The 25,855-nt window shown below is 32.1% G+C and overlaps 2 protein-coding genes across 3 annotated transcripts in view; one reads left to right on the top strand and one right to left on the bottom strand.

Moving 5' to 3' along the window:
* The window catches only part of LOC148280305 (uncharacterized), a 58,609-nt gene extending 45,541 nt beyond the window's left edge, over positions 1-13,068 (top strand). For both annotated transcript variants that reach the window (XM_088228632.1, XM_088228631.1), the window contains exons 2-9: positions 5,471-5,608; positions 6,129-6,348; positions 6,461-6,733; positions 6,821-7,970; positions 8,068-8,292; positions 9,257-9,555; positions 9,636-10,871; positions 11,146-13,068. In XM_088228632.1, the coding sequence (XP_088084758.1) occupies positions 5,497-5,608; positions 6,129-6,348; positions 6,461-6,733; positions 6,821-7,970; positions 8,068-8,292; positions 9,257-9,555; positions 9,636-10,871; positions 11,146-11,554 (3,924 nt within the window). In that variant the 5' untranslated portion in view covers positions 5,471-5,496 and the 3' untranslated portion in view covers positions 11,555-13,068. The remainder of the gene's footprint in view (positions 1-5,470; positions 5,609-6,128; positions 6,349-6,460; positions 6,734-6,820; positions 7,971-8,067; positions 8,293-9,256; positions 9,556-9,635; positions 10,872-11,145) is intronic.
* A 4,896-nt stretch (positions 13,069-17,964) lies between these two features.
* LOC148280304 (integral membrane protein 2B) lies at positions 17,965-24,273 on the bottom strand. Its single transcript, XM_088228630.1, has 5 exons — positions 23,984-24,273; positions 20,171-20,371; positions 19,864-20,086; positions 18,951-19,202; positions 17,965-18,404 (listed from the first exon to the last, which is right to left on the bottom strand). The coding sequence occupies exons 1-5, from the start codon at positions 24,059-24,061 to the stop codon at positions 18,280-18,282; spliced, it is 879 nt and encodes a 292-aa protein (XP_088084756.1). The 5' UTR covers positions 24,062-24,273; the 3' UTR covers positions 17,965-18,279.
* Between the last annotated feature and the right edge of the window lie 1,582 nt (positions 24,274-25,855).

The following is a 25,855-nucleotide window of genomic DNA, read 5'->3' as shown; positions in this document are numbered from 1 at the left end:
TTTTAAAATATCTATTGTAAAATAACAAATAAAAAAGGACGCTGGTGGTCGGCGCGTTTCTTCGTCAAAGCAATTAACTTTGCTGGATATTTTTAAGTGACGAAGACGTGGATCAGTGATGATGTTTTGAGTTCAGAACTATTTACACTGGATTTTCGAAGAGATCGCGCCTCATCCAGTAGTATTCACAGGCAGGGTGGGGGGTGTTTGTTGGTTGTGAGACACAGAGAAGCGAAGGATGTCCAGAATTTTTCTGAGTTGGAAACAAATAATAAAGATATGTGGCTTAGGCTATCCCCCACAGGTACGATCGCTTATATTTGTGTAGTATATTTTTCACTTATATTTTTGAAGTATATTTTTCACCACAAACGAACTTGGGAAAAAGAATCAATTATTTTTTAACAAAATGTTATGTAATTTCCAGATTCTCATGGACAGACGTTTAATTATATTGGGTGATTTTAATTTGTACTCAGCGCAGGGAAGAGAAGTCTGAAGAGTTTTCTTTATTGTATTATGAGCTGAAACTCGCTCAATGCAATGGAATTCTTAACAGCAGCGAACGTACACTAGATTTTTTTTCTGCAGTTTCTTTATCTATTTATTGAAGCGATTCTCCTATTTCAAAAGATGATGCTTATCATCCTCCTTTTTTTCCGAACGAAAACGAAATCTTTTAACTAGTGTATGCACTAAGATTCCTGTTGTTAATACAGCATCATGGAGGGGGGTAGAATTTCGCAAAAGGTGATTTCCGCTCTCTCTACGATATGCTTTTGGATTCTGATTTGGACTATATATTGGGAAAAGGCTGCTTTTATAAAATTGTTTATTCTTGGTTTGACAATTGCTTTCCTGGGATGCCCTCGGCTGTCAGTATAGGAGATATCCAAGGTGATTCTTTCAAAATATTATCAGTGATATAAGAAAAAAACATGGGTTTCACAAAAAATGGAAGTCTTCTGATAATTTACATAACTTCGCTTTATTCAGTGATCTTTGAACAATTGTAAAAAAGAAATGGATGTAACCTTCAAGTCATATATTTCTGGTGTTGGGTCCGATATATTGCGAAATTCTGATGAATTCTGGAAATATGTATATTGACACCAAGCGCCAAGATGGAGGAATAATTGACTTCATGACCTGGAACGGTCAGGATGTTTGCAATGTAGATGTTGTGAATGCTTTTGCTGAAAATTTCAAATCTGTTTACGGTTCTTCTTTAAATGAAAGCGATCATAGAGGGTGTCAAAGTACGTCTTGAGGCGCGCAATATATTTCAATCGATTTTCTTAGTGAAACTGATGTCTTAAAATCACTTAGTTCTTTAAAAAATAACAAATCATTGGGTCCTGACTTTGTTTCTACATTATAGACCTGTGGCAATTTTATCCACCCTTTCGAAGGTATTTGAGTGGTTAATACACCAAAAATAGAGCCATTTTTAACAAATGAACCGCATGGATTTCGGTCAGGGCGTTCGACCATCACCGAATTTTGTCACAAAATCACTTGACAATGGTGCTCAGATAGACAGTTCGTACAATGACTTCTCAAAATCATTTGATTAAGTAGATTACCAGCTTTCGCTTCAGAAACTTCATAAGATTGGCTTCAGTGACGTTCTTTTGAGAGTTTTCTCAAGCTATATATGTCATATGAACTCTATAAATCCGCGGTATTTTACATCTCCTCGTGAGTGCCTAAGGAAGCTAACTTAGGACTTATGTTGTTCACAATATTCATAAACAACTTAAGCAATGAAATAAAATTTTCCGAATTTGTATTATTTGCTGATTACTTGAAAATTTTCTATGAAATACGAACTCACTATTTAAAGCTTCAATATGGCATTTAAAATATTATACAATAGAGTAAACGAGACAAATTGTTCTTCAATGTCTAAATGTCTTGTCATGTCGTACAAAAAAACATTCATAATAATTTATTTCCGCTATATCATGGATGGAGTAAAGCTTGGACGCTAAGTTTATCTACATACAATATGCAAGTAACTCCCACAAAAGCAACACAGGTTGTTCTACCTACCACGATGCAGAACCAACCTGCCAATGGTTATGCCGGTAGGTGAGCTATAGTATTATTCAATCGTATCGCCTCGGATATCGACATATTTCATGACAGTGGGATTTCTCTTAGGAAGGCAATTTCCAAATTGTAATATGTATGTTCTTTTTGCATGACTTTTTTTGTATTTAATCAATCTGTTATGTATATTTTATTATGTATTGAGAATGAATTGAATACTCTGTAATATTCTCAATGTAAATAATAAATAAATAAATGAAATATTAAATGCAGGTTCCATTTTAGCACCTTCTCATCCAGTTACAGAATTCAAGAAAACGTTAGGTATAATAAAAAAACTTTCTACTTTGTTTTTTCTAATTCTATTTTATTTTCTACCTATTTTAAACGTTTTTAGATAATCATAAAAGTTTTTTAAAAAACGAAAAGTCAAGTAAATCTCAAAGCGTAACACTTAACACACAGAAAATATTATTTGATAGTGATTGATTTAAATACAGGTTTTATAAATACTGTGTTTTGATGTTTTAAATATGTTTTATTACTTTATTGGATGATATTGTGTAATGTCCGAAGTAAGTTTTTTTTTTAATCGATATTTATATACGACCGGCCTGCGGTGTAGTGGTCAGCGCATTAGTTTACCATGCAAGAGGTCTCTGGTTCGATTCCCGACATGGTTGACATGAAATATTTGTTTAAAAAGGTGTTTTACACTAGAATAGTTCATTGTCCCTAGACTGGCACCTGAAGCGTAAGACTGATCATCTTACCTTCACGTAACAAAAATGATCAAGATACATTGCGATTGGTGTACCAATGCAATGCCCTATGCACCATTAGGTGCGAAAAAGGAATTATGATCGTCATTCTGCCTAATTAAATGTTTGTTATTTCCACATCTTCACAATTTTAGAATGTTTATAGGCACCTACATAACTAGTTCAAGTTTGTGCTCCTTCACATTACCCAGATATTTGGCGGCCTCCGTGGTGTAACGGCAAAGACACTTAACCAACGCACGGAAGGTTCCGGGTCCGATTCCCGGTGAGAACACAAAAATATAATGTGACTTTTCTCAAGCTTGGGTGTTCTGTGTTGTAATTCACCACTTTAATTGGACCTCCTGGCCTGTTGCACTGAAAATATAAATACAAACACAAAAATAATCTCATAGGTAGGTACTGTTGATTACTTGCTGAAGTTTTATAGCAATATTATTTTTGTGAAGAACTTATTCACCAGAATATGTTATAAAAAATATCATTCGTAAATATGGAAGTCTACTACCTATAGCCGATGACAGATCATAAGCTCTGTAAATTCTTAGACTAGCATATTCTTAACAGCTTTATTGCTGTTAAAAAAATATCTTATTCGGATAAAAATCTTCCATTTGTCTTCAAATGTTTGGACACAGCCAAAATATTGTGCGTAAATAAATTATACAGTAATAGACATCTCGTTTTTCAATACATCAGTATCTGATGATCACATCTTTTCAAAAAGAATCATCACTGGTATGTAAAAATTCATATTTATGTAAAAAAAAAAAAAACAACGCAGTGACCTATGCACCATTAGGTACGAAAAATGAAATTATGATGATGTTTATTTTAAGTACATATTTTTTAATCTGTGTGCGAAATGATATAGATACCTTAATACTTTCTTTTTGGCATGCTACCAAAGTGTAAGATTTATATATTAAAACATTCCAAATGTCTGCCACCATAATGAAGTACTTTGACACATTGTCAAACATTATGTAAGTTGATCATTTTAGAAAACGTATAATTATGTTTTTTACCGCCCACATTGAGTACATAGTTTTTTTTCATTGCAACAAAAAACCCATTGAATCTAAAAAAGAAGCTATAATAATGCTTTTAATATTTTAAACGACAACAACAAACCATCACTCCATTTCCATGGGGGTAGGCAGAGAGAATAGAATGCCACTTTAGTTTGTATGCATACAGACCTCACTTCCTCTACATTAATACATCTTCTAATGCACACATGACTATTATTCAGACTTTTAAAATTTCCATCGATAAGTTTAGTATTTGTTGAATTTGATTATGCCATGTCATTCTCAGTACTTCTCTTTTTTGCATCCATTTAATCCATTAGCATTTTAGCCATTCTTTTGCTATCTGTTCACTCTACATGTCCTAACTAACGCAGCACTCCTTTTTTGATTATTATGAAATGTTTATATGGCGCTATAATTTTACTATAATTTTTCGTAATTAATTTCTGGTGTTTCTATTTATTTTATTTATTTCTAAATTATTAATTTATTTAGATTTTGTGGACACAATTTTGTGGACTCCATTGGACTAAAATCCTATTTTGTGTTAGGAATAGAATATTAATACAACCAGTATTAATAGGATGTTAGTTACATCATTAAAAAATTTATGAATAAAAAACTCGGTGTTTTATTTTGTGATATTGCTGAGTTAACCCTTCCTTTACTGTGCTAAAAAAATCCATGCGTTCCGGTACCTTGTAGTCAATACACATACAGAAATGGGGAATTTACAATCTGAAAATTTTCTTCGATTAAATATATTTGAAGTCATAAGTGATAATATTTTAAATACTCGTATAATTGCTAAAAACATGAAAAAAACATTTGCCAACGCTCACAGCGCTAGAAAACCCACCACTCTTAGCAATACTCTGAGAGCAACTGGAGTATTGTGACCAGTGGTGCAGGCTGGCCTGCGTCACGTGTGAAATTGTCTCTCTCACTCGCAGGTATATCAATAGCATCAAAAATGAGCAATAAAGAGTAATTGAGTCAGTCGTATATTCGGTATTCTTTTACTAAATCGCTGTGACAATGCGACATGTCATTAAGCTTTTAATCGTATAAGTAATTTATCTTCAATTTCTGATGAAATACTTTTTCTTTGACCAATAAGTATTGACTATTTTATACGAAATAATTTAAATTGACATATAAATGCATCACGAAAGAATGCCGAAAATCTAAACGCAGTATTTAATATATTTACAGAGATATAAGTTATTAGATGCAATGCGTACTGGCTATACACCATCGGGAAGGGGGAAACAAAAATAATTGCATTCTCTGCATTTTCTTACATATTATAGATGTATTCATCGAGTCGAGATACTCGTCCATGATTCTGGCTTTATTTCGCAGACGGAACTGTATTCTTTGTTCCTCCCTTACATTGTGTTAATGTAACTTCTTGTTATGACGGGTTATGGTCCTGTGGTAGTGTCGCGGACTCTGGTTCAAGAGGTTCAAGGTTCAAACACCGCTCTACCACAAATTATTTCCGATTTTCTAAAATATTTATTTACGACTAAAAGAATTGGCCATAAAACTGAAATATTTGAGTAATTCATAAAGAAATACGTTTTATTTTTTTAGAAAATGTTTCCGTGTTTCTTGGGCTGATGGCAGAATCCAGAAGCCAGGAAGTCATGTTGATGATAGGTATACTGTTTGCTGTAATCAGCTTAGTCATCAACTGCGCAACAGCAAATAAGTGCCTAATAAACTATCCAGGTATGTATTACAATAATGTATATCAGTTACAATAAATCAGATATGACTTCTTTGAGAAGTGAGTATGGAAGTATATGAACGCATAAAGCTTGGACCTGTCATTTTTTGGATTAAGCGATCACTTTGCTCACTCTGTAACATTCACCATTCTGCCTATCTCTGAACATACATACTTCTTATTCAAGTCACAAGCCCTGTAAAGGCCTGGACATTCATATTCCCTTCTCAAACAGGTTCATTCTTCATCTCCCCTATTAGCCGTGGAGGGTAAAATCTTACGCTTAGATAATAAATCATTAGTAGTACAGTATGCAATAAATTTTTAATGTGTTTTTCTTTTTTTTTTTAAATTTGTGTTTTAAACAAGTATAAAGGTATAATAATGTCCTTACAAGGTGAAACATTTGCCACTAAAATCAAAACCATAAGTACACAGAACCATTAGTAATTTTTTTACAGGTTTTATTCATTGTTATTATAATTATTGAGTAATAATTGCTAAATTGTACATTTATTGCAGATGCCAAACCACGCTACCTTCATTTTCAAGGACAAACTCTAGATTTTTCACTTCAAACATCCAACAGGATCGGTCATCAACTGACCACAGAAGTGCTAAAAATATTTTTATCTGAAGTTTTAGGTTACAAAAGTATTAAATTAGTGAAAAATGGCGGAGACCTCGCATTATCAAAAATGTTCAGTAGTGTTTTTGAAACGTACCAAAACTCCCATTCAATGTAAGTTTTACTAGTAAAAAATATTTTTAACATTATGTATTCAACATCAATATCATTAAATGACGAGCATAGCTTGAACTCAGATCGATTAAAGTATGGGTATTTATTTCAGGGTCCCAAAGTCCATGGTAAATCTTGATGTTCTAATCACCCCAGACACAGATCTAAGGAGCTACCTAAATATCTACCCCATGAATGAATGCGGAAGTATATCTCCGCCTGGACGCTTTGGTTGGTTTATTCCTGAGCAGTTATCTAAAGTTGCTCCCAATATTGACCACTGGAGATTCTTTAGAGACCCAACAAACACACATCTCTTTGACATTAAAAAGGAAGATGATTTTCTTCTTTTGAAGCGCAATTCAATCAATAGTACAAGCAAACGGTAAAATTATTTTGTCACATTGTTTTATATATTATCTAATTGAAACGATTATTGTATTATTAAACAACTAAGTCACCATTATTTTAGCTTTTTCTGTGATGAGACATATTGTGAAGAGGGTCTTTATATCCCCGAACAATGCAAAGGGTTAAAAAACAATCAGTCATGCGCTATTATGCTAACATCATACCCTGAAACTACGAGCTTTATAAAAGATCATATTATTGATCTCAAGCTTTATATGAAAGTTATATGGTTGGGGAACAATCTGAGAGAAGTTGTAGATAAATTAACTAATATGTACACACTGCAAAATACAAAAAAATCTATTATATTTTTGGAATGGACTCCGGGTTATTTTACTATTGGCCGAGAAAAATTATCCCCAGTTTCTGTTCCTAACTGTGAGCAATTTAAATCTTCCTCTGTCCTTGGATGTAAGTACGAAATGACACGCAATACCAAGTTGGCTTGGACAGAACTACAGAATATTGGAAAACCTGCTTTTGAAGCTATTCATAAAATGCAGTTTGATAAAAATTCTTACGATAACCTACTGCGCCTACATAATTCATATACTGATAAAAATCTTTATACCTCGGCGTGCCAATGGCTTACAAACAATGAAAATATTTGGAGTTCATGGCTTCCCACAAACACAGATAAAAGGGAACTCTATATTGGAGGTATTTTTCCTTTGTCCGGAGCCTTCTACAACGCTTATGGAATAGTTCTGGCTGCACGCATGGCACAAGATGCCATTAATCAAAATTCAACCATATTAGCCGATTACAACTTTAAATTACTGGTAAACGATGGAAAATGTAAAGCAGATATGGTAATGAAAGCTTTTATAGATTACATATTTAACAATGAATATCAAAACCTCATTGGAGTCTTAGGCCCTGCATGTTCGGAGACAGTAGAACCACTGGCTGGAGTATCGCAACACTATTCTACTATCGTCATGTCTTATAGCGCAGAAGGTTCTAGTTTCTCAGACAGATCAAAGTATCCCTACTTCTTTCGAACAATAGGAGAGAATAAGCAATACAGACAAGTATATTTACACTTGTTCAAATCCCTCGAATGGAATCGCGTAGCTGCACTGACAGAAGACGGTCAAAAGTACACAGAGTATATTTCTAGTATGGGTGACATGTTCCAAGAAAATGGCATATCCTTTATAGCTAATATGAAGTTTCCCAGAGAACGTGAAGAATTTTCGTTATCAAGGGTGGGTATGTAATATATATATATATATAAAGCAACTGTAGACTAAAAGATTTTACATGAGACAAATAAAACAAAAAAGTGTTCTATGTGTGTTTTAGTACCTTCAAGACTTAAAAGATAAACGGGCACGTATAATAATTGCTGATGTTTACGATGAAGTAGCTCGAATGGTAATGTGCCAAGCATATAAACAAAAAATGACTAGCCAAGATGGATATGTTTGGTTCCTGCCTCCTTGGTTGTCCACAGGCTGGTATAATATCACACATTTCAATAAGTACTTTAATGAAAGTGTGAATTGTACTACAGAAATGATGATAACGGTATGTGTGCGCTTGGTAATACAAAACCATATAATCAAACAATTACAGTATGACCTTGTATGATTTGTTTCATAAAAGCATCCACAAATTAATACATTACAAATGTGTTTGTTTGTAATCCAAAACATTTCAAAAACAAAGTGTTACATTGATTTGAATACAACGCAAGTCTCTAAATGATAACTTTACAGGAGAGGATAAAAACTTCATAAATCAGTAATTTTGTGTGAAACTTTTGTTTTTTTTTTTTACCAAACCTTTTTATTTTAGGGTATACATGATTTTTAAGTGTGTTATCCTAACAAATGTTAACCACTGTACTACTGACCGCCTATTGACTTACGGTGTCTTCCAAGGAACATGCATATTTTTTGAGATATACGTTATTTAAATGACAAAGATAGATGCTGTTTTGTACAGTGAAAAACATTGAAACATAATCTCAAATACAGAAAAAAATTACTTACGTTATTGAAGAAAAGAAAGATAGAACGGAATAGCAAAAACTTTTTTCAAATCTTTGCATTTTGTGCATTTAACATAGAATTAAGAGACTATTCTTAATTCTGTGGCATTTAAGATACTAATAAAATTTTGTCATTTAAGATAATAATTACGAGTGATTTGCGAAAACAGAGAAGTAAAGAAGCGGTTGACTAGAAACAGACTGTCAAACAAAACAAATTTACTGTTTTCTTTTAGTGACTGAACTTTTACACAACATAAACAAGGAACTTATCTATTCGCTATTTCTTTTGTCTACTATTGAGCAACAGAAGGATAAAATCGTACAAATATATTTCACAAATACTTATAAATATGTACCAAATGCTTCTGTGTGTATTCAAAATCTTGCAAAATAATCATTGACTGAGTGACTTGCAATCCAAAAACATGCTGTATGTTATAAAATGATTATCATTTAGGCATCAATTTTATCTTACTCTTTATTGATATATTTTAGGCAATAAATGGTCATTTTGCATTAAACCATGCATATTTTGCTCCAAATGATGTAATCATGCAAGAAAATATCACTGTAGGAGAATGGAGAAGAAAGTATGAAGAAAGGGTTTCCAATTGGTCAAGAACTCCTACAGCCAGAGAATTTAACCCCTATACTGCATTGAATAAAAATGACTATACCTCTAATTATGCGGGATATGCATATGACGCAGTTTGGACTTATGCATTGGCTGCAGATAAACTTATAAAAGATTATCCGGAGTCTTTTTCTGATATACACTCACAAACCACAACAGCGTATGTACTAACAAATATATTTTTAATTAAAATTTATGGACATTTTGAGGTGTATTTAAGTTTTCTTATTTTTTTTATAGGCAATTGGTCAAAATAATTGGAGAATCTGACTACTCAGGAGTGTCTGGAACCATTAAGTTCTTTGGCGGCCCATCTAGATTTTCTGTGATCAATATTGTCCAGTGGTTAAATGGAGAGAAAAATTTGATTGGAAATTTTTTTCCCAACATTTCTCAGAGCCATCCAGAAAAAGTAGGAGGTAGACTAGAATTAAACTCCTCCGCAATAGTTTGGCTGACAATTGATGGGACCAAACCTGAAGATGGAACTGTACCTCCCGAAGATTGTGTATTTGGACCTCTAGCTAATCTCTTAAATATATCTTGTGGCGACACTATCATATTGATTAACGTCATCGGTTTTAGTTTACTGGGTGTTACTCTAACTATAGCTGTTATAATGATCAGAAGAAGATACGAAAGAAAAATAAGACTGACAGAAGCTTATATGAAATCAATGGGAATAGACAGATATGCCATGATAAGTATGACAAACCTAGACAAGTGGGAAACATCCAGAGAATGTGTTGTTATTAACAGGAAACTCGGAGAGGGAGCATTTGGGACAGTCTACGGGGGGGAGGCTCTGTTGGTAGAGGGGAAAGGGTGGGTACCGGTGGCAGTAAAAACCCTCAAAGTTGGCTCTAACACGGAGGAAAAACTAGATTTTCTTTCAGAAGCAGAATCTATGAAGCGGTTTGAGCACAAAAATATTGTGAAGTTACTAGGAGTGTGCACAAAAAGTGAACCTGTGTACACAATCATGGAATTCATGCTTTATGGAGATTTAAAGACTTACTTACTCGCCAGAAGACATTTAGTTAATGGGAAGTGTACTGAAGAATCTGAGGAAATATCAAACAAAAAGCTCACCTGCATGGCGATAGATATAGCACGAGCTTTGAGTTACCTAGCTGAACTGAAATATGTGCATCGAGATATTGCATGCCGTAATTGTCTTGTCAATTCACAAAGAGTAGTTAAACTCGGAGATTTCGGAATGACCAGATTAATTTTTGAGAATGATTACTATCGGTTCAGTAGGAAAGGAATGCTTCCTGTAAGATGGATGGCTCCAGAGAGTTTAGGTCTAGGAATATTCACACCTGCTTCCGACGTGTGGTCTTATGGAGTATTGCTATATGAAATAATCACATTTGGAAGTTTTCCCTTTCAAGGCCTTAGTAACAACGAAGTCTTAGAATGTGTAAAAAATGGACGAACATTGACTATTCCACAAGGAGTCAAACCCCAATTGTAAGTATTTAAACTTTTACTTATTTATAAATGATTCCACAGACATTCTCTTCATCTTACCACACATCTACCAAGTCTACATGATATATGTACATACTTAAAGACTTCAATAAATATTAAATACAAGTATTTAAAAAAATCATTTAAGTTGAATTAGAAATCAGATATCTGACCCTGGGTCTGACACTAACCCGAAACTGCAAACATACACATGTACAAAATAAATAATTATTTATTTCCTAAACATCTTTAATATACTACATACATGTTTCAGAGAAGGTCTCATGAAGTCTTGCTGGAACAAGGAATATAAAACTCGACCACATGCCTCAGAAATAGCAGAATTCTTGGCCAACAGTCCTCGTTTGCTTGCTCCGTGTTTGGATGTTCCCATTTCTTCAGTACAGTTGGATTATCCGGGACAGTTTGATATTTTACCAGAACTTATCAACAAGCATGCTATAAGCCCATTGCCGGATGAAAATGCAAATAAAGAAAATGACCCCTCACTTATCAATTCACTACGGTTTGATAATCCAAACTATATATCAGGAGATATCAACACAAATAAACACATACATAATAATAATAATAATAATAACAATAATAGTAGAAAACCTAATTATAAAAAAGAATTTATTACTGAACGAATTGTGGATGAAGAAGTGATGCCATTTGTATAAATGTATGCATTCCATTTACATTAACATTCTCAATATTCCTTGTATTTATAAAATATATGGGAAAATACTACATACATCAAAAACATTTCATATTTTAATAATGACAGTTACAAAGACAAAGCAAATTATTATTCAACAATGTTTTGAGTATGTCCAAATGTTTAGAGACTGGCTGGTTTTCCTCCCTAGGGAGTTATTCAGATCTAAATTTGTTGCAACAGAGGAAAATCATAAGATCTGTGTGAGGAAATCCAGCCAGTCTGCAAACATTTGGACATACTCAAAACATTGTTAAATCTACTAACTGGTAAAAGAAGAAGTATAAAAATTGGGAAATTATTTTCAGGCGTTGCCTAGTAGGTGAATTGGTTCAGCCGGATTAATCTCACCCGCATGATAAAGGTTTCAGCTCTTTTACTTCATAAAATTCAACAGAAGGAAGAGTTGAGGAAATGTGGATATTTTAACATAGGCAGAATGGTAATTGTTACACCGTGTGTAAAGTGGCCACTAAAACCAGCCAACAACAGGTCATAAGCCCTGTAAATGCCTAGACTTCCATATTCTCTTCTCGAAAATGTTTTCACTCTGTTGCAACAAATTAAGATCATAATATTATTTTTGACTTATAAAAAACAGTTTGTCTTTCATTAAAAATTATGATATTATTGTTTTAGTATGAATTTTAATTATCAAGTCTTTTCAATGTTTACTCTTTTTTTACCACATTTGTACTACAATTTTTGTAAATAATTAACATAAAGTTGCAGCAGAGTACTGTTGTATCTACAAATAATAGAAAACTGCCAAAAGGGCTACAGCTGAACATGAAGGAGAAAAATCACAAAAAAATCTGGAATGATCACCTCTCTTGAAACAAATTCCACACGCATGCTTATCAATTTACTATCTTAAAACAAAATCCTTTGTTTGAACACACCATCTACCCTAGTCTAGGATATATTTCCTGTACAAGCAGACGCATCGAAGGTTATATGTACACTCAAAATTGTTATACCTTTGTACATACATATAATTATATCAATAATACTTTCGCATTCAGCAGCTTTACCAATCAACATAATTTTACATCAGAACAGCTGTATAAACAAATTCTTGAAATATCAGCCATTTTTTGTGATTTTCAATATAAACATGTATAATAATATACCTATGCGAGTACATTGAAGTCTCAATAACCTCTTTTAAACAGTGAATATGTTCAAAATGAGATTTAAGTATTATTTGAATCAATAGGGGACTTTTTATATCAAGAAATAATGCAAAATCATCCAGATGCCTTTTGAATCACCAAATTAACAATACTAATACAAGAGTACCTACTTTTTTACTTATGCAAAACATATATTTTATATTGTATACAAAAATGTGACTTACATATTCAATAAAACCCGAATTGAGTTTTTGAGATTAAAAAATTATGCATTTCTACAACCGCGTCTTAATTTGATATCATGTAGTGTAAATTAATAAATGAATGAATGTATGTTAAATCGTGGTTTAATTGGGTGGACCAATGATGAATATTTGCCCTAAGTAAAATATTATTTTAAGTGATCTGAAAAATAAACATAATTTTATAATTTATGAATAAAATTAATTGTAAAGATATTTTTAAGTAATATTAACCGTGTACCTGATATTTTTAATAGCTGTTGTGCAGCAATAGATTTATAAAAAAAAGTGTAATAAAATAATTATATATATTCAATAATAAATTATTCATTTGAAGTATTAATATTTTCAATGAGAATCCTTCGAGCATCTTCACAAGAATTATATTATTTACTGTTTAGGAATTTACTTTGTGGAATAACATTGAAACACACATAAACAAAAAACTTTGTATTTTTACACCACACGTGAGTTTAATAATTACCCATCTTCAGGTGTAAATAATATATACTTAACCAAAATAGTTATACAGAATAGTACTTAGGTTCTGATAGGGTTGGGTGGAAGGGGTAAGGCAGGGTGGGTTTTATTTATTGGTAATATTGGGCAGATTAAAAATAGAGTTGTGTGTGCAATAGAACCAGAATCCTGGATGAGTGCTTTTGACTTGATGACTACTCTCAGGTTTAAATCCTAAACAAGGAAATGGCGAAAAACGGAAAGTGGCTGGAGAGTTTGCCTGCCATGCTTGAGATCCTGGGTTCAATTCTGGGGAGGATCAACATGAAATATTTGTTTCTAAGGCTATTTGACATTGCGATATTTCACTGCCTCTAGAATGTATTGTATTGGTAATTTGATTTACTTATGTGCTTTGGAATTCAAACTGTTCTTCTTCCGTTGTTCGAGTGCATGATGTATTGGGAGAATTCTTGAAATGTTGCCTATATGCAGTAGCGTGCCTAGGGTTTACGAGTAAGGCAAGCCCATATATATATTTTTAATTCACATGTGGTGTAATTCCCTGACGGCCTCATAGTATAGTGGTCAGTGCATTTGCTTACCATGCAAAAGGTCTCGGGTTCGATTCCCGCCATGGTTGATTTGAAATATTGATTTAAAAAGGTGTTTTTACACTAGAATGTGCCATAGTCCCTAGACTGGTACATGAAGCGTAAGACTGATGATCTTACCTTCATGTAGCAAAAATGATCAAGATACACTGCGATTGCAGTGCTCTATGCACCATTAGGTGCGGAAAAGGAATGATGATGAATTCACTTGTGTGAAAACATAATGTATGCTTTCTTCACTACAGTTGTAAGTCTACAAAGCATCCAAAAGGTATATTATGACGAATAACAATATTTTATGAAAATATACATAGGATGATCTTTCTGAGTTCGTTTAAATAAATGAAATAAAGAAAACACAATATTTTTTTATATCAAGTAATTCCTCGGATATCAACCATTACCAATAAGTAACATTAATAAAATATAGCATGCGTAGAGTTGAATAATAGTCATCGGAACCCATAGATACATAAATAAAATAAAGATAAATTATAATTGATATAGAATATTGGAAAAGGAAAGTAGATAGGCAAATAAAAAAGAAACGTCGGCCATCTCCGAATTCTTTTTATATATGACGTTTGCACAAAATGAAGTAAATTATCATAAATCTTAACTAGTACGGGTCTTTAATCAATTAAGATAAAAATAATCGTTTAAAATTATCATATTCCGTTAAAAAGAGCATAATAAACAATCGTAAAGTTTGTTCGATACGAAATACAAGAGGCGCTCTGTGCCAACTTTACCTTAAAGAAGCTGGCTTCAGATTCCTATATAAAACTCAAGATATACAGACAAACATTTTATGAGTTTACTGTTTGCATCACATGCGAATTGCACTGTGAAATAAGCCATATAAGAACCCCACGTGCGTGAGCGAGATAAGAAGACATAGTGTCGTTTGCGCACACGGATTTCATACGGTTCGGATCTCGGCATGCGAACAGTACCAACGTCGAACAGATCTCTAATTCTCATTTGGTGCGAAATTTAAACAACGAAATGAATTATTTTTAAGCGTTTGGTCGAGATTTGGTAATTTTGAAATAAAATTAATAGGCAAGCCCGGCTTATGGGTTTCTATGGAAATACCGCCACTGCCTATATGTAATGGGATTTTGTGTCGTTATTTGTTTTGTTTGTACTACTACACGTTCTACTTCATTTTCGAAGCAGGATCTGAAGCATATTGACGCGATCTCAATTTGGAACTTACATTGTATTCCTACACCATCATGCGGGAAAATTATTGACATGACTAGAGATGTAACGAATGGTGATTTGGCAGAATACCGAATATTCAGTCACGCTCTCGAACCCGGAACCTTCCATGCGTTAGTCAAGCGTCTTAACAACTACACCACGGAAGCTGCCGGGATATTTCAGATATTAAAACTGTGTGGTTTTGGAAGCGTTATTCTGATTGACAGATTACTCTATTTTTTTTATAACTATTTATGTTCTTATGATTTACCCAAACTATTTATTAGAAAATGAGAACCAAGTTATGGTAGAGCGGGGTACGAAGTTTGGACCTCTGATCCCTGTGTCCGCGACACTAGCCATGGGACCACACCTGGCTCATTATTATTTTTTATTTATTTTATTTTATTTTTTTATTTTATTTTATTTAGAAAACATACAGTCATACAAAATAAGTACTAAAAACAACAATTTTTTAACATAAAAAGACCAATTAAGTTTTCATAAATTAAAAAGATATAAACATTAAATGTGACAAAAAATAAAAAATAAATAAGAATTTTAAGTGAAAAAATGATAATTGTTGACATTTGCGTTTTCCATGGAGGTAATAAATTAAAATAAATAAAAATACCGAATGCACACTCCGAGCCATCCACGCACACACATGAACGCACATATAAAACATAGACAAACATATACATTACATGCGGCACATATACATAGCATAAACCACTCAAGATATACATTCAGCAACTATCCCAAATAATCGACCCCATGAAGAAATTTTCTGTACAAATGCAACGTGCAGTTAAAAATGTCTACATCAATACTGAGTCCGTTATAATTTCTACGGGTACGTCTAATGAATGAATTCGAGGTATAATTGTTTTTACAAGTTGGTACATAAAAAAGGGAATTTAATCTAGTATAGCGAAGAGGACAACGGAAACCAATATTTTGTAAAAGATACGGCGAATCAACTATGTTATTGAGAATTTTGAAAAGAAAAATTAAATCATATCTAAGGCGCCTTTTTTGTAGTGATTCTATATTAAAATTGATCAAAGATGCGCCGTAATCATTTTCAATGTTACCAAAACGATATTCCAGGCTCCTTATAAATTTCTTTTGAATGTTTTCAATTTGATTAATATATACATTATATTGAGGGGACCATACCAATGAAGCGAATTCGAGTTGACTTCGCACATAAGTATAAAGTTTTAATGTATTTGGTGATGAGAATGGCTTGGAGATTCGTAAGATAAACCCTAGAAGTCTGTACGCCTTATTATAAATATTATAAATATGTAGATTGCTCCTAATAGCAAAAAAAAATTTGAGGCTCAAAAGGGTGAAATTTCACAGAGCCCGAGATTCTAATAAATCAACTGAGGCCCGCAGGGCCGATAAAGCGAGGCCCGAATTTCCTAGCATGTAACAGTCTGTTGCTTGCTAGTTAGTAATTATCTGTTGAGTGCCTAGTACCGAATAATTGCCGAATAATTGTGGCATCTCTAGTACTGACCATGTGTATTTGATTGAGAAGAGTAACACTGTGGGACTGAAACAATGATACATAGACAAAAAATTTTAGGTTCCCGTTTCGATCGCACGTCACATAGTTTATAGATTAACACGAAGGCCTTAACATAATGTTTAAATTTTGATTTTTTTTTAAACTTACTCCAATAAATTTTAAATTTTCAAAAGAAAATCTGCAAAAAATATATTTGTCAAGTTGTTAAGAGGAATAGAGAGAAAGTAAAATAATACATTTTATTTTATTTCGTTTTTATTTAGACATATATCATTTTGAAAATAAAAGCCAAATAACTTTACAAGCGGATATTATAATTGGAACTTCTAATTTCTATAACTAGGTGTCTGATAACAATATTGATTCCAATGCAATAACGAGCAGACAGCATCCTAATCATTATTTTATGGCAATAATTTGATAGAATAAAAGAATTAATCAAACAAATACAATTGAATATTAAAACTACATGTAATGTAGCATATTAATTTAAGGTAGAAAATTATTTCTGGATGAAATAAAAGAGAAAACTCAACTAAAAAAAACAATTCATACACTATTATATTTAAAGGGGTAAGAGAAGATATTTTTATTATTTAAAGGGAAAAATTACATAGTGATTATCTGAAAGTAAAAAATATTATTGGAAATTGTAAATAATATTTTGTTAAACATCACCTTAATATTAACATTTAATTCATTGAATTACATTTACTTTATTACTAAAATTTTATAATATAGGATACATAAAGAACATTAAATATAATATATTATATCCACACGACATCCGTAACATAGCAGCGAACTTGACACTAGTTCAGCCATTACTGACACGGCATGTTTATTTGGAAGTAAAAGAGAAATTTCAAGTCAAAATATCACAAAAAAATGCTCGCAAAAATCTGCAATCAAATACCCATACCTATTACAATTTATTTCTCAAATAACAGTTTTAAACCACTAAATACTTTACTTGAAAATAAATTCAACATTTTAACAAAATAAACTTTGATAATAGCTAGAAAGACCTAACAACTTTAAGAATGAAAGAGAAACAAAACTCAGCTTCTTAACTGGCCACCAATTTAAGCAAGAATCTCACACTATAACTGTCAACTCTGCGTGTTTGGTGGATATGTAAGTATGGAATAAAACAAATGGGCCATAAATAAATTTGGCATACAGGGGTTGCTTTAATCATAAAACAAATGACTTATTTGAATATTGAGAATATGGGAGAGATCTAATATTAAATTGACAACATACTCGAAAAAACCACATAAAAATTGTAGCTTTAAGGAATGAAAATGAAAATCGGCCCCCAATCAATTGAATGTTATGTTTATAGAACATTGGATGCCATTTATCACTAATTTTTAGTATTTTTTATTTTATTATAAGCTAAAACTGTGCAGTTAAAATTACACTCTTCCGGTATACTAAATTTTGGTACAAAGAATAAAATAGTTGTTTTACATGGAAATTTAGTAGTTATTTTGATGCTCATATTTCAACACCTCATCCATGTTGACAATATCAAATTCCTCAATAGCTGTTCCAGCAAATTGGGTATACTTAGCTGGACTTGCTTGAATCGAACGCTTGTACACTGAAATTAATCACCAAATTATTTACAATAGAAGACACTTCCTTAAAAAAATGTTATTATGAAATTCTCGAGCTATCAATCCTCAGTAAACCATGTCAATATTTTGAATCAAAAATAAAAAACCAGGATTTGACTAACAATATTTTTTTTATTCGAGTTAGGTGTACCCATTGTGTTTTTGTAATTATAAATTTTACAGGGCTGTATATTTAATCCAAAACAATTATATCAAGTCGAGAAAACTGCAACGCTAATTAAAAAGTATCTCTTTAAGATATTCTACGAAAAGTAGCTTGGTATTATGAAAAATCCATCTTAAAATAACTACCCAGGAAAGCAAATAATTGTGATATAAATCGGATAAGTAGCTAAAAAAATATTACAAATAATGGTAACAGCAAATGGTGAGATCAACCCTCCTATAAAATCAATTGAAAATCCTATTTCTCAAAGATAGCTAACCCAAACAAAAAGTTTTGTATCGGAGAGGGTCGAAATTTAACATTATATACATAAGTAATTTAAATATGAAAGAAGGAAACATACCTCCGGTAACATATTTTTCAAGTGCATATGTTGGGAAACCTTGGCATTCCTTGGCAATGTATACTCCAATTTCTGAAAAATCATGTATGGGAGGGAATACAACACGCATGTTTTGCTTCACAACATCCATGTCTACTTCATAATATCCTTCCTTCATCTTGTCGATCAAGTCCATGAGAGATTTGGGAGGGAGCACTGATTTACGGTCCAGTGGCATAATGAAGCAACGCCTGCCTTCGGGATCCATAATGCCTGAAAACCACATTAAATATTCACTATTTGCACTATCTAAGTATACAGATAATCTAACATGAAAACCACATTAAATATTCAATATTTGCACTATCTCAGTATACAGATAATCTAACATATCCTAATAAGAGCGTCAGATTTAACATAACAATGAAAAAAAATACTATTAGTGTCAGTCCAAAACCTATTGTTTTAATACTTAAAACATTTTGAAATTAGGTCCTTGGTAACAGATCCGTATAAATATTATTTAAAACACTTCACAGAACTTTCTATAAGTACTTCTAAACTATATACATTATTATTATTCTAGCCTACATAAAATTGGATAGTTCATTTTAACATAATTTAAGAAAAAATAAGTGTTTAAGCTATGAATTGTAAGAAACATAACAAAACTTGTGTGTTTAATTATTATTAGTGATTTAAATTATAACAAATGTAACTCAACAAAATCTATTGTCATATATTGCAATAGTGTTAGAACACGTTAGCCAGCAAATATATTCTATGTTAAAATATCATAATGATAAAAGTCAACCCGCACCACTACATTCATTTGTTATTTGTTTCACACCTGTGTTCATAGTACATTAGGATTGCAGAATATCGCAGCCAATTAAGGATATATTTATACATTTCATCGTTCAGAAATTTGTACCTGTTTTATTAGTATTGAAATCATGAATAAAACGGCCTCTCTTTCCATCATTGAAATCGGGGACATCAATTTTTTCATAGTTATCTTCATGAACACCAATTTCAAAGTATTCGCGGAACGTATTCAGGAATTCTTTCAATACTTGACGATTCTTCAAATCTTCAATTGTAACTTCAACATCGGGATTGAATTGCATCAATTTCTCATGTTGACGCTCTGCATCCTGCGGATTCAAATCATATTTTCATATTGCAATAAATTGACAAGTGGAAAACATTAGCAACTCTATAGTTTAAGAAATACTTACCTTTACTTTAATCACAGACCATCCGTGGTACTTTCCAGCAGGAATACGTCCATACTCATCATACAAGTAAAGTCCGCCTATAAATCCAAAACTTAGAACAATAATAGCTATTAAAAACACACACATTGTGTATGACAATCCACAAATGCGAACATTTTTCCCAGGATAAGCATCATCAGGATTAGTGATGTCCACAGAAACCTGAAAGGGTAAATTATTGAAACATTTTATGTTGTTATTTCATCAAAATATTTTTTTTATCCATTTTAAAATTCATGTCATATATTGCGATAGTGTAAGAACATGTCAGAACAATATCAGGAAATAAATAAAGGCGATGTTATAATAACAAAACAAAAAAAATGGCAATGGCGGCCAGCGCGTTTCTTCAACAAAGCAATTAAATTTGCTGAACATGTTGCAGTAAGTTTTTGTGATAACGTCTGACACTCATTAATTGGGATAATTGGAGTTTTACTGTATTATCCAAGCATCTTACATCAATTTTCCAGAGAGAAATTTGTGAAAATTTATACAAGATTTTTTTAAAAATTTGAATTAAAATTTTGAAATTGCAACAAAAGTTAGATATAAAAGCTGTTATTTTTTCATGTTTCATGTCTTTTGATATATATTTTCGTTTTTTAGTGCAAATTTTTGACCAACTCTTCTTTAGACCAGTCTGTTTTTTGGTTGGCTGGAAGATATTGATTTTAACAGTAAGTCCGCCAAAGTACTCATTATTTGTACTTGAAGTTTTAAATAAATAAAACATTAATTTATTTTTAAGAAGTATGTAATATAACCATCAAAATTGTTATCTTTTCATCTTATGATAAAGTACTTGCATAGAATTTGTTATATTAATATATGTTTTGTTTAGTTTAGTATATTCTTATAGGATTCATTGAATCACTTATAAATGTCAATAAATTACAACTATGGAATACAATTCAACAATCAGTAAATTAAACTCGACAAATGAATAAATTCAAATCAGCAAACTAAAATCAATAAACACAAATCTAATGCCAAGCTGTCTTGTTTTGCAAATATTCTTTGACTCTATAGTAGCTCTTTCCAATCACCCTGTGCTTGACAAAATCTTTTTTTTTGTTGGCAAAGCCTGAATTTCCAGAGGTACCTTGTTGTAGAATCATGCGCAATTTGAGGCAAAATAATTTATTATTTTGCAGTGGACACAAAAAGTATATCTTTATTTCTTGTGTTGAACCTATGGAAATCTCTGTTCTTCTGAAAATCATAAGTATCTCTATGTACATATATCAAGTTTACATAAATATATTTACATGTGACTGTGAATATATTGATTTCTTTAAACTTATCTCTAAGTGTTTCTCTGGGATTCATATTGCAAATTGCTCGAACAACTCTCTTCTGCAGCACAAAAACAGAATCAATATCTCCAGGGTTTCCCCACAGTAGTATAGCGTAAGACATAACGCCGTGGAAGTGACTGAAATAGAAAAACCTGGCGGTTTCTACATCAGTAAGGTGTCAAATCTTTTTAATAGCGTAGGCCGCAGAACTAAGTCTGTTCGATAAACCAGCTATATGTGGACCCCATCGAAGCTTAGAATCTAATGTTATGCCTAAAATACAGTGGAGTCAACAAGATCCAGTTCTCTATCTTTAAGTTTTATATTAATTATAGTTTGTTTGACATTGCGTGTCACAAATCTTAAACATTTAGTATTTTTTTAGTTTAATAATAAATTGTTGGAATTGAACCAATTCAACACCATGGAGAGAGCATTGTTTGTGTCAGCAATAGACGATTGGTGTCATTTTACTTTGAATAGAATCGACGTATCATCTGCAAATAATACAATTTCCTAACTTTTATTTACAAGATGAGGTAAATCATTAATATAGACGAGGATTAGGAAAGGTCCTTATATTGAACCTTGTGGTGCACCCATTGTAACAATTTATCCTTGAGATCGTGTACCAGCTACACCACTACTATCAGTAAAGTAAAAAGAAAGAAGAAGATTTAATGCAGAACCTCTAAATCCATAGTGGTAACGTTTCCTGACCAATGTTAGAATGCCCTCGACAGATCACAAAATATACCAATGGCATTGTGTGATGCTTCCCAGGCATCGAAGATATGTTTTATTAGCGTAACACTAGCATCGGTTGTCGATAGACCCTGTGTTAAGTCGAATTGTTTTTTTTATGTAATAAATCATGAAGCGAAAAGTGTTTTTAAGGTTGATTTAAAATAATTTAACTGTAGATTTTACTAAATGTGGGTAAAACAGAGATTGGTCTAAAATTAGAAGGGCCAAAGGCACTACCAAATTTAAATAAGAATGTTAATTCACTATGTTTCAAGAGGTCAAAAAACACACCATGCTCAATACTCTTATTAAAAATTATAGCTAATTCTGGAGATGGGTACTTTAATAAATCAGCAAACAAATAGAGATAAAATATATTCAAATTAATCGGTTCTGTGCGTCAAAGCTCAAGCAATTCAGTTTAATATGTTCAAGTAGCATGTTTTGATTTTATTTATATTTTATGTTTGAACCCATACATCACAATTTTCCATATTTTTCCAAGATTTATCATTTCATTCACCATACAGGTAGAATTCCGAAGAGCGTCTGTGAAGCTGCGACAGCATAATGCACTATAAAGGGCAAGACGTGCACCTCGGGCGTTAGTATCACGCGCTCGCATAACCAATCATGTGTTTGCATAGTACATTAAAGATGAAATACGCCCTAAACTACTAAACCATTTTCTAACAAGCTGATAGCTGCCATTGCACCCATAAGTAACTTAGTGGTAAATGACTGTCGATATGTTTATGTTTACAACAGCAATAAAGGCAAAAATAGCACGAAAACTTTTACTTGACTACTTAATGAATTCAGACAGTACAGTTGACGAATATAATTATAAAGAAAAGTGAAATTTTTCCTCTTTTCTTAATTTGCCTCGAGAAGAGACACAAAAAGACTGATTGTTTTATTGACTCTCTGATCGATTTCATAAAATCAATAAGAACTATTTGTTAAAATCCATTTCAATTGATATCAATATATATTAAGCGTATATTACGCTATATCAATCTTCCTTTCAACTTTGAAAGCATTATCATATTTATCAGAATGTCAATTAAAATAAAATTGCATGTTTTTACTCCACTGGTTGCCTTAATTATATAAAATATTTAGTAATTAGTTTTATGAATAAATGCAACCATGCAGAACCAAACCCACCATATGTGAAGAAATGCACAGAAAAGCATTAATTAAAGTGACTTTCAATTGGTTGAGCAAGGTAAAAGGGGACAATTAAATGAGACATCTACAATATTGTACATTCATTTTTCTTTGATTTTATAATTACTGTATTTAAAACAGTTGAGTGAGTAATGTCAAAACAAATTTACTATTTCAAGTTTATAATGCACACATGAGCTTAGCACAGGTACATTACAGATTATACCTATATAGAACCAACTGTATTGTTAAATCTTAATGAATACCTTGTTTAGTTCGTTAATTTTTAATCGTGGTACCTACACTACCTACCATATTCATGTGTTGACTAAGGATTAAAACGCGTAGTAATTCAATACCAATCGAGATAATTTTACATAAAGACTAAAACAATGGATGGAATATTTTCAATAGTGTTCAGTGAATGTTTGGTAAATCAACAAAACACCCTTATTTTGTTACACGTACTTAGTTGTTTTTGGGAAATTATTAATCAACAGAAAGCCATTGATGACCATTTTACAAGTATAATAGATAGAAAAAGAGAACTCACAGTTTTCACACCCTCGGGTACCAGAAGCAAAGACTTATCCTGCTTCTTCAAAAACATCGATTTGGTTATTACAGTCATGTTTGATGAGAAAATCAACAATTAAACTAAATTTCAATTATCGCTCAGCTGAGTTTGAAAATCAACAAAGTTTGAAAAGGAGTCACTTTGAATTGAAAACAAATGACGACGAATTTGGTGAAGCTGAGCAAAGCTAGGAAAGCCACGAAAACCAAGGAAAATTTTATTGACAAAAAAATGTCAAAGAGGAATGTGAACGTCAGGCCAAAGACAAACATTTTTTTTCATTCATGAGTACCTACCAACTTAATTTTAAACATAAAACAATTTAGAGAGATATGTTGATTTATATTTTTTACTCGCCCGCTATAAATAAGTATTCCTTGGCTTTTATTATTAGTAATAAGGTGAAAGTATTCAACATTCCCATATCCCATCTTACACGTTCTTTTTAGCATCGATGAAAAAAATATTGCTTGCAATATATTATACGAGTAAAGCAAAGAGTTACGAAAAATATGAAACTTCATACTCTGTCAATAAAGAGGCTCAGTGTTTTTTTATATTTATTTTATTTGTTAATAGACTATTAAACTAATCCACTATTTTTTTAAATATTTTTATGAATCGCGATATGATTTTTCAAAGTTTTGCATTTCGGAAATTACTCCGCGGGTAGCATTCAAGTTCTCTTCTACTTCTTCTTGGTCAGTTCTGCTGATTGGTCTGTTGAAAGTAAGTAAACCGGAAATCTTCAACAACTCTCTTATCATTGGTTGATTCGTATGAACTGTGATGTCATTCAAAGTAGTTCGTTTTTATTCAAATGTTTTTGAATGTTTTTTATACATTTTTAAGCAAGCTTAAAATATAATTTAATAATCTAACTTTTACCGCGCACAAGAAAACAATTTTCACATCAAATTTCCCATGGGGCTAAGGCTCCTAACTTCAAATATTATTTCTAGGTACATTCTAGGATTGTACTCTTTTTTAGCATACTATAGTTTTTCCGTTATAAAAAAATATTAAAATAAAAAGTTAGTTAAGTGCGTACTCTTTGTTTGCTTTACATTATTTAAAATTATCTTTGATCATGTATTTGTGAGTAGTGAAATGTTTAACTTTTAGTAAAATTGACGTTGACTAACATTTTGAGGTGTTAATTTACAATCAATTTTTATTGCAGTTGTCAATCAGACAATCAAGACATTTTTGGATATTTACACAGTACTTTATATCGCTGACGCCGGCATTTTTTTTTTGCATCATCGGAAAATAGAAGAAATTGAGAAAAAATAAAGCACCGATTTATATCGTTAATATAAAAAGAAAATAAAATGGGACCTTAATATGGGAACCTTGTGGAACACCTGAGCTAGATAAGACACCATTTATAGCTACTCATCATCATCATAATCTCAACAGTCATGGGTGGGCCTTGGCTGAATCCAGGAGTCTTCTCCACTCTTGCCGGTCTGCTGCCCTTGCTATCCAGTTCTTCACTTCCAACATTGTCGTATCTGCACTGATACATTCTATCCATCGCATTTGGGCCATCCTGATCTTTGTCGTCTTTGTGGCACTTTAATTGTTTCGTGTGTGAGATCTTTAGTTCGTTTTGTTAATTGAATCGGGTTTTCGTCTTGTGGCTAATGGCTCTTTATCTTTTAAAAAAAAATATTTAAAAAAAATCTTTAACATAAAAACGTACATTTTTATTGCCGCCCAATAAACAATTTAAAATCAGTTACTTACCTACCTAGATCTGTAAGTATTTTTCTTTCTTCCATGTTTGTAACTAGCTTTAAGATTATTTTCATGTTCTAGTTTAATAAGCATAGGTACATAAAA

The sequence above is a fragment of the Micrasema longulum genome, unplaced genomic scaffold, assembly GCF_059751315.1.
Source record: "Micrasema longulum isolate JH-2025_06_02 unplaced genomic scaffold, ASM5975131v1 h1tg000597l, whole genome shotgun sequence".
NCBI lineage: Eukaryota > Metazoa > Arthropoda > Insecta > Trichoptera > Brachycentridae > Micrasema > Micrasema longulum.
The sequence above is the reverse complement of the archived record's forward strand: the minus strand, read 5'-3'. Positions and strand labels throughout refer to the sequence as shown.